The 10551-nt window shown below is 33.4% G+C and overlaps 1 protein-coding gene across 1 annotated transcript; it reads left to right on the top strand.

Moving 5' to 3' along the window:
* Positions 1-772: 772 nt before the first annotated feature.
* Positions 773-9751, top strand: LOC109076294 (BCL2/adenovirus E1B 19 kDa protein-interacting protein 3-like). The gene is made up of 6 exons (XM_042723199.1): positions 773-930; positions 2169-2313; positions 3695-3782; positions 4342-4418; positions 7271-7417; positions 8370-9751. The coding sequence occupies exons 1-6, from the start codon at positions 888-890 to the stop codon at positions 8416-8418; spliced, it is 549 nt and encodes a 182-aa protein (XP_042579133.1). The 5' UTR covers positions 773-887; the 3' UTR covers positions 8419-9751.
* The last annotated feature ends 800 nt before the right edge of the window (positions 9752-10551 follow it).

Here is a 10551-nt window from a genome sequence, read left to right on the forward strand (position 1 = left end):
AATGGGAAACAACACATGCTGGATGTTTTGTTTGTCATGTGACTTATTTTGGGACACTCTGTTGTGTCACTTGTCTCTGTCAATGACAAACATTTAATGCTGAACCTTTAAAATATGTTTTAAAACATAATTTATGTCATATCTGGACATGGGTCGTTAAATAAATAAGTTAATAAATAAGTTTTTAGACTGAAAATAAGCACATATACGGCCTTCTTATGAAAAAGAAGGGAATGATGTCAATATTTACCTCCTGCTGAAACACGTGGGGGAAAAAAGAGAGATTACTGCATTGACGTCATAAAAACAGAATAAACGCGGAGAATGGCAATCCAGCAAATCTCTCTGAAACCAGAGGAACTAAGGGCGGGGCGTAAAGCCCGGGAGTTGTCTCTGATTGGTCAGCAACGACAGGTGCTTAATAATTATTATTCTGTTTCACCCCTTTCCCAATGTTTTTAAATAAAATGCTCATTAAATATATCAAATGTCACTATTCAGGTGTAAATTAGACCAGACGGTAAATTGCATGGTCATTTTTCACAATTATTTATGTTAACTTAAAACATATGATTTTTTAAACTAATTTCAAAAGAATATTCTCGTAGCATGTCATATGAATACTTTTAACTTTTCAATTAGTGATACACAATAATTCAACAACACAAAAACGTGTGGTTTAATTGTGAAGTCTCGGTTTTGTGAGCCATCGAGCGCCCTCTGGAGGAAGGAGAGGAAACGTCCTCTAAAAAACAGTGATTAGCGAGATTTATCCACTCAAACACACACAATAACAGTGTTGACAACACACACAGAGGAAACACGGGCACAGAGAGTCGAGAGGAGCTGAAGTCAGTGCATCTGCTCCTGAACTCCTCTGTCCCATCATGGCTCTGTCAGGATCTCAATCACCAGATGATGCTTTGCACGGTAAGACCACCGCATATCTACATAACACTGCTTAATTGTTATAACCTGTGATTACATATATTTATATTATATATAGACCTATTTATGTATATATATATATATATATATATATATATATATATATATATATATATATATATATATATATATATATATATAATGTTAATTTTTAATTCGATTGTATAGCCACAGTATATAACTGTACAGCCTAAAAAATTAATTTACAATTATTATTATTATTTTTTTTATAAAGTAAAATAACACGAATGCACATTAAATATTTAAAATATATTTTTACATTTAATAACAAAATAAGCTGGGATACTTTTGTAAAAATAATTACAATTAAAGACTATTGATCTTGAATAGTATTTTTTGTACTAAGAATGTTCTGCTATATCTGTCTGTTGTTATTTTGCTGTGCCACTGTTTTTGTCTCTATTGTTATGTAAATAGATTCCATGACTCGCCTGTTTTGTCTCTCTCTAAGCCAATTACTGTGAAGAGGGTTAACAGCTCTTATAATTTGATCAGGAGCTTAAACTGTCCGCAGGGTGAAACATGAGAACAACAGTGTTTGCAGAACACAAATTCTTCATAAAAACAAATCCCTGTCATTATCATTCATAAAACACACAAAAGCATGCGCATTCTCTCGTCCACACTCACAGCTTGATATTATGCTCTGTATACGTAACACGCGGCCCTCGTCTGTGGTTATGTCACAGTTCCACATGCTGGAGAATCTGGGGCAAGGGCAAAACCCCGTCTCTGAAAAACAAACCCAAAATGACCAGGAAGGGCAGAAAGAGAGGATGCTCAAGGCATGGGGAAAGGTGATAAAGATCAGAATTAGAAAGAAGACAGGGAGAAAGGGAGTGAGAGAGAGAGAGAGAGAGAGAGAGAGAGAGAGAGAGAGAGAGAGAGGAGAGAGAGAAAGAGTGATGTGACTGGCTAATCTCTGACAGAAATAAAATGCTTATGTAAGCAAGCTCTTGTTTGGGCAACATTACTGTATCCTAATGTCCATGTGTCCATGTGTCAACAATCAAGATAGATAGATAGATAGATAGATATCAAGTCCTGTTCTACAGTGAATGTCTAGTTTTACCTGGAAATATGTCACAATATGGAAAAAAGGTGTATTTTAAGTTGACTTTAACATATAAATTCACATAAATCGACTCAAGTGAACCCATTTTATTAATCCAAGTCCGTGTCTTTCACATGTCCCTCAGGCTCTTGGGTGGAGCTGGAGGGTCTGGTGGCTTCTGCAGGTCTAACAGAAGCACAGGACACCACAGCCTCCTTCCTGCAGGGGGAGCTGGAGAGGATTCTGCTGGAAGCTCAGCTGGAGTGTGAGAGGAGTAGTCAAACAGAAAGGTGTGGAGCTGAAGGCCCGTGTGAGCTTTTTCATTTGAACCAGTGCACTTGGAAGTAAACAGATCTGCTCTTAGGAAAGAAAGATCACAAATAAGAATCTTTATTTTCTGTGTTTCTCCAAGACATTAAGCTGTGTGTTTGACACTCATACCATACCTTTTTATCTAAATATTGAAAAGTATATAAAAAATATATGAAAGTCGTCATCAGAATACTTCATCTGCCATCAGACGTGCAATCTGGGTTATATGAAGCAATAGGAACATTTTTTGTAAGCGAAGAAAACAAAAATAACGACTTTATTCAACAATTCCTTTGTCATTGGTCTCCTCTGTGTCTCTCCATATCACCATATGCTGCGTATGCTCTTCTGTATCAGCATCACAAGGATGCACTGTTTCTACGTGTATTTAGCCTTGATTTGAAAGAAAACAGTGCATCCTTGTGGCACGGATGATACAGAAGAGCATACGCAGCATACGGGTTTGCATCCAAAATATCTTAAATTGTGTTCCGAAGACGAACAGAGCTTTTACGGGTTTGGAACGACATGGAACGACATTAATGGTAAGTGATTAATTTTCATTTTGGGGTGGAGTATCCATTTAATTGCAAACTTGTTTGGAGCACATGTGGGGATTTTAGAACTTGGAATGTTTTTTTTTTGGTTTGTTTCTAGTATGTTTAATGACTAATGAGTGATAACATACCACAAATTATCAACCTAAAAGCACATTCAGTGAAGTAAAAGATAATGCACCATTACTTTCCATGCTTGGTTTCTGAGGGTTAGTAAGCCTGTAGTGTAAAACTGTGTTGTTTGATCAGGAAAATGTCACATATTTTTTCTTATGACCTCAGTTTTGCCCTGCAGGTGAACAGCTTAACCAGCACTTTTTGTTCAATGACTGCCTGTTTTGTGTGCATGTCTGTTTATGTTTTGATGTCAAAACTGGGGAAAACCTAATAAAGTAATACTTTTTGTGTTTAATGAGCTGATTTTTGATAGTTTCGCTTATGCTGCTGACCTGTTTCTCAAATGTTTCATCAGTGTCTCCTAAAGAGTTTGCAGTGAGATCTCAACAACGTCTTAAACTGCATGTACTCTGCAGTTAAAAGACATTTCAGTATGAACTTAAACATTTCCCAAAGAATTCTCCCTAGATCAGAATATCTGAGCTTCTCTGTTATTGGATCTCAGCAATTTACTCATTTATATCACCTGAGACATTTTAGGAGAAACATCTGAGACAAAGCTGTATATGAGAACTGCAGTTCATCTGAGTGTGTATGTGTGTAGGGGAGAAATTACAGTGCATCCAGTCTTCGGTAATTATTTTGTGTGCAACTCTTATAACACAGGTTTCCTCTCTGAATTCAGTCCTCCGCAGGTCGTGACCCCGAGAACATCTGGATCCCCTAAACCAGGCAGTGAGGGCAGCAGCAGCACAGATTGTGTGACTATACAGGTAACAGACACCCGAGACACTGTTCAGTGTATGTTCGTTCCCACAATACTACACAATACTGCCAAATAAAGGAGGCTGTCTTATATTCACAAGCAATGAGCTGAATCATGATGATGTTTTTGAAAGTCTAATGAACTTATTATGGTTACAATCATAACCGTACTTTAATTATGACAAACTGAGACAGACTTTGCAATGGTAATTAGTCTCATGGTTTATGTATATGCTCGTAAGTTTTTGATTAGTCACTCAATAATCAAGCTAAAACAATCTACCTTTACACTACCTGTCAAAAGTTTGGAATAATTTTTTAATGTTTTTGAAAGTAGTCTCTCATGCTCACCTGCATTTATTTGATCAAAAATACAGTAAAAAACAGTAATATTGTGAAATATTATTAGAAATTCAAATAACTTGTTGCCAATGTGGTTTAAAGTATTAGTCATTTTCAGTACACTTTACATTATTGTACATTAGACAGTTTTGATCCTGAAGCTACTGATTTAAGGCAAGTAAAGCATGTAAATGATGCACTCTCACAGTCAAGTTTGTCTTTCAGTCGGATGAGAATGATAGGCGAGTGAGTGCTGAATGGGTGTGGGATTGGTCCAGTCGGCCAGAAAACCTCCCGCCCAAGTAAGATTTACCTTGTAATTTTGTTTTTCACATTTTTTTTGTCCTGATTTTGGCATGCAATATATATATATATATATATATATATATATATATATATATATATATATATATATAATATATATATATATATATATATATATATATATATATATATATGTATGTGTGTATGTTTATATATATATATGTGTATGTGTATATATATATATATATGTGTATGTGTACATATATGTGTATATATATATATATATATATATATATATATATATATAATATATATACATGTGTATAATATATATATATATATATATATATATATATATATAATACATATATATATATATATATATACATATATATATATATATATATCTACATACATATATATATATATATACATACATATATATATATATATACATATATATATATATATATATACATACATATATATATATATATACATATATATATACATATATATATATATATATATATATATATATATATATATATATATATATACATACATATATATATATATATATAATACAGTAGGAGCCATACATTTGAGTATCAATATATATATATATATAATTTTATTTATTTATTTTTTTCACAATACTGAAACAAATCTCTTGTTCACGGATGGTTCATGTAATTAATTTATGTAGTTTTATTAGACCAGAAAACAGTTGAAATAGACAAAAGTAAAGATTGAAAAATGTGAGTTAATTATAATAATAATAATTATTATTATTTATTTATTTTTATTTTTTTTTGCACATGATGGCAGTTTGCAGTCCTTGATAAATGTATGCTTATTAAGGATGCAATTACATCATGAAGACCATATGGCATTATGGGTAAAAATAAATGAGGTGTTATTGTGTGCTGAAGTGTCCTTTCAGAATGCTTCACAGATCGCCATGACTTGCAGTGGAGCGTTTGACCTCCTGCATACCTCTGCTTAAATCTCAGAGAGGATCATTGAGTCGCCACACAAAAATAGCTTGTGCGCCCCACCATGAGTCAGCGAATCTGAGCCTCACTTGTGCGGCGTTTACCGAGAGGTTCACTCTCTAGAGGAGAAAGTTCTTAATCCACACATCATTCCAGATAAAACCTTGTCACAAACTTTTTGAATTACAGTGTTTAATGATGTAGGATTGCAGATTGTAGCAATAGAGACTGCTCCGATATCATTCATGATGCTATTAAAAGCAAAAAGCTTTGAGAAAGCACAAAAAGCTTCACTTTGTCATGACAGTGCATATACACACGTTGCAAAATATACATCTTGCTGGAAAAACATTTCAAAGGTTATTTGAAATCAATCTTTAGAAATAGAGCTAATGTAAAGTCATTTAGTGTCCGTCCATCCAGATGTTTGTATTGCTTGATCAAAAAAACTTTTAGACAGGGTCAGTGTATAGTCTTTCTGACTGGTTATATATATATATATAAGCTTAATGCACTTATCAAAATAACAAAAAAAGTCAGAATTTTCATTTTCAAACTATTTAAAATGCATTGGAAATTGGAAAAATATGTTCAAATAATCCATTTAATGTCAAATAACTTTTCAAAATAAGGAAAATCTGCAAATTTCTGTCACTATTTGTATGTAGTAAAACACCCACAGATGAAAGAGAAAACATCTGTGCTTAATGTCAATAACCTTGAAATTCTTGAAAACCTAGAATAACCATAATTCTAACCTTAAAATCAGGATTGGGAATTAAATATATTTAATGTACAGTATACTGTCTTCAGAATCTTTCATGCATGCAGAGGAAGACAGAAATCATGTCTTTGTGCAGTTTTTCTACTAATTAATGGATAGACTTCTTCACCTTACAAATGGTTGTCAAAAGCAAAAATGCTATGAAATGCGTTATATTGTATGAGAAATGTAGGCAAGTTATCGAGCAAAATTAGTAAGAAACAAGTACTGGGTTTTATTCAGCTAATATGATGCAGAATGGTTTAAGCTGTTGTAACCATGCTCCTAAATCGCAAATCAAAAATATTTCTGTTTTTTTCTTTTTAATAAATTTACAGACATTTCTAATATTCCCTTTGTAATTATGAGGTACGGAGTGTAGATTAATGAAAAAAAAAGAATGTAAACAACTGTAGTATCAGGCTGCAGCGTCACAAAATTGAAAAAAGTGAAGGGGGTCTGAATACTTTATGAATGCACTGTATGCTTGCATTCCTGCATTTGCGTGTTTATGAGGCAACAAGCTTTATATGATAGGATAGATGAGGTTTAAATTGGGATTACAATGCTGAATTTGGCTTAATCTGTTTCAGAGAAATTTATCTTAAAACACCTTCAGGTTCACCTGGTGCACGCTCTGTATCCAGCCTGATAGGATGTTTGTTTCAAAGGCATCCTGTATATGAAAGGACGAATGAAAATGTGTGAATGAAACAAAGGATTTTTAAACATTAGAATTTTTTACAACCAAGGAATGTTGATGTAAAATGAATAAGAAAAATGTTTTAAGAAATAAGTTCTATGTGACTAATCAAATAGTTAATTTGTGACACTGATCATATGATTCTCAATAATGCTGGAGAACATCAATAAAGCAAAAGAGAAATACTGAGACATTCACGGATTGATTTGATTTTAAAAATAAAACTTCTCTGAAATTATGCTGATAATATTGTGTAATCAGAATTTTGTATTAAAAGGCTTGCAAAATAGGCGTCATGACTGCACTGTGCAAATAAACTTGGATTGAATATTTTATAGTCTCTAAACTTTAATATTCCAAATGCATATGTACATGTCTAGATTATATTGCTGAATGACCCTGATTTATCTCTCTTTCTGTCTTTAGGGAGTTTGTGTTTCATCACCCAAAGCAGTCTGGCTCTCTGAGCGTGAGGAAGACTGAGGTGATGAAGAGGGGTTTGTTTTCTTCAGATGTGCTCCTCATCCTCCTGCCCTCTCTGCTCGCCTCACACGCTCTGACGCTGGGCCTGGGGTGAGACTTTTCTCATATTTCATCATATCTTCTAATATTTTAAATTTAATATCTCTGCAAATTTTTGCTTTAAGACTCCACAGGAAGAATGTGAGGCCAAATTTTGTCAGATGTGTCAGTGAGGTTTATCTATGTATAAATAGTCTATACATATTGCCTTTTGTGCATTTCAGTATTTTGCAGAATTAAAGGTAATCTGTACAAATAAAAGCATAGGGTTCTGTGGATATATGGCCCAGACAGCCCCAATGAAGTCAATGGCTGTTCCACTGATTTTAATGCAAAAGATGATTGGAAAGAGCCTTTAAACAGGCATTTTCAATCCCATTATGAGGCCTATTTGCATTAAAAGTCCCACGACTGACAGCACTTGGAATTTAAATACACTGCTGTACATATAGTACACATTTGCCATTAGTAAGTGACAGCAGTCTGTTTTTGTTTGTTTGTGATTGGGTGTGTTTATGCATTTAAATTATTATTCTGCATGTGAATGTAATATAGAAGTCTGTGACATTGACTGACATACTATACGATAATGTGATTTACTACAAATATATGCCGTGACTGCATAGATGAGTGTTTGTTTTAGGGATAAAATAGTATCTCTGATGGTGACTGTTATGGTATTTGGGCAATATAGCCATCTCTTCACTTTTCTTTACCTTTCAAGTGAGTGTGTCCCTGCATAAGGCCAGGGTCCCGTTGCAGCCCCCGAGTCCCATAGGCCCTTGCTTGCAATAAATCACAGACAATTGAGAAATCTTTGTTCTGTTCAAACTCTCTAAAATGTTGTATTGAGTCATACAAACCGAATTTTTGACTTCCATTTTCATTACCGGCATTGATGTTACCTAAAAAAAGAGCGTAAATAAGATCTCCGATGCTGTCTGACAGAAGACAAAAGATGACAGATTATCTCTTTCTTTCTATTTCTTACTTTCTTTCTCAGAATATACATAGGGAAACGGCTGGCATCCTCCTCCACCAGCACACTGTGACATGTGACATTTGGCACCTTACTGATTGGCTGAGGCTGCTGCCAATAGCACTGCAGCCCAATCACGCTTCTCTTCTCCTCCTGGGATGGGCAACAGCCTCTTCTGCCTCTGTCTGTGTTTGTCCTGTTTCACCACGAAACTCTCTCTCTCTCTGTCTTCATGTATTTAAAGGGGTTAAAAACTTATTCTGAACTCCTCTGAAGACGTAAATGTAAGATTTATGTATTTGAACTGCATATAAAGTTATCATTGATTTGCATTAGTTTTTAACATAACCTAAAAAACTTAATCTGATGTGTATTTTTCAGTCAAACATGAATTTCTGTAATTGTGCTAAACTGAATGTTTTAAATACACAATAACCAGGTTTATGTATTTTATCATCAATAAATCCGATTTGTTTCAGTCTCATACATTCTGTCTAAATGAATATTGCTTGCTCCACAGATAGCCATATTTAAATCATGTTTATACTTTTTAAGTGAATAAATGTAATTGTTTTCACAGTGAACAGATTTATGCAGATTTTAAGCTATTTGAATACATTTTAAAAATATGATTTTTTTAAAATAAAATAGATGCAGAGAGTGAATAATAAAATAATAATGAAGTGCAGAAATCTTACCTGTTTCTTAGCCATTTGATTTATGTATTTGTATGTATGTAGTTTTTGGTCAAAACTGTGTAACCCAAATGAACGGAAATGTTATATGCAATTCAAATGCATAAATATTATATACTTAGGAAAATTAGGCCTAAAAAGTGTTATTGACCAAAAGAGTCAAAACAGGTAAAAAAAAAAAAAAAAATTTCATGCAAAGAAAATTAGGATTGCTATTTCCGTACACAATTATAAGTGGAGCTCAGGGAAAACTTTATGTATGGTATGACCCCTTTAACCCCATGAGAGTGTCTTTTAAAAGACTAAACTGTCCCTCTAAATCTTTTTGTAGTTGTTTAGTCCACAAAGGACTGTGTCCACATGTGTTCAGGTCTAATACAGTACAATTACTACAGGGAACACAGAAACAGTAAAGCACTGAAATCTAGCTGAAAGAGTGTAAGAGAGGAGAAAACTGACAGTGAGCGAACAAACAAACAAACAAAAAAAGTATTATTTTACATCTAAATCAATTAGTCATACATTCAGTTTGAGAGATTTGTGTTTAGTCATGGATAGTGTATGACTGAATCCTTTCGTATTTGTGTGGAGCAAAATAATGTGAAAAATCTCATGTTGCAGTAACGTGTTTGAGATATAGATTCATTCCTTGGTCAAATGAATCTTGTTTGTAACAACTCGACCACAATAAATGTCACTCTTACCACCTTCTGCTTGGTCTGGTGTGTAAAAATTAATAGATGTAGGTCTCTTGAAAATAGATGTGAGACTTTTTACCTTTAACTAAAAAATACAGAACATTACCTTGTTTTATTGAGTGTATAATCTTTAAAGTAGCTTGGAATAGAATTGCCATGGTAAAGGAATATGATTATCATGCATAGTTATAAAATATATGACTTGTGTATAATTTGCCTATTTTACATGGTCACCATTTCTTTTTTCACTATTTTTTAAGTCACGATTTTCCTTCGCAGGTGTATTTCAATGGTCCTGTGATGTGACAATTGAATTTTTAAAAATGCTAATATTTTATGTATTCATTGTTAACTATGAAGAAGTATTTAATATCAGCTTCCCATAAAACAAAATATGGTGATATTTCCATCTGGTACCTTTACTGTTTATAAAACAATGAAACGACAAAATACGAATTGTACAGCTCATGTAACACAGCAGTGTGATTCCCTGAATATGCAGCAGAGGTCAGAAATGCTCTAGTGTGCACTGCAATGCATATTAAGACATCTGCAGTTAATATGGGAGTTATGGCAGGGCTCTACACATTTTTTTCTTTAGAGGAAGATGTGTTCCTAATTTAAAATATTTAGGAGCACAGTCAGAAATTTAGGAGCACCTTCTGATGAATGATAGAAATCAAATTTCCCATTATAGAGAATTGGGGATTTATATTTTCAGTTTAAATTGAATTCCAGGGGCTTTTTTTTCTTTACCTTTAATAGTGGTAACCTTAAATGAGTAATTTTTTTTTTATGTCAGACTCTTAAATT

This window comes from Cyprinus carpio, chromosome B5, assembly GCF_018340385.1.
Source record: "Cyprinus carpio isolate SPL01 chromosome B5, ASM1834038v1, whole genome shotgun sequence".
In the NCBI taxonomy this organism is placed as follows: Eukaryota; Metazoa; Chordata; class Actinopteri; order Cypriniformes; family Cyprinidae; genus Cyprinus; species Cyprinus carpio.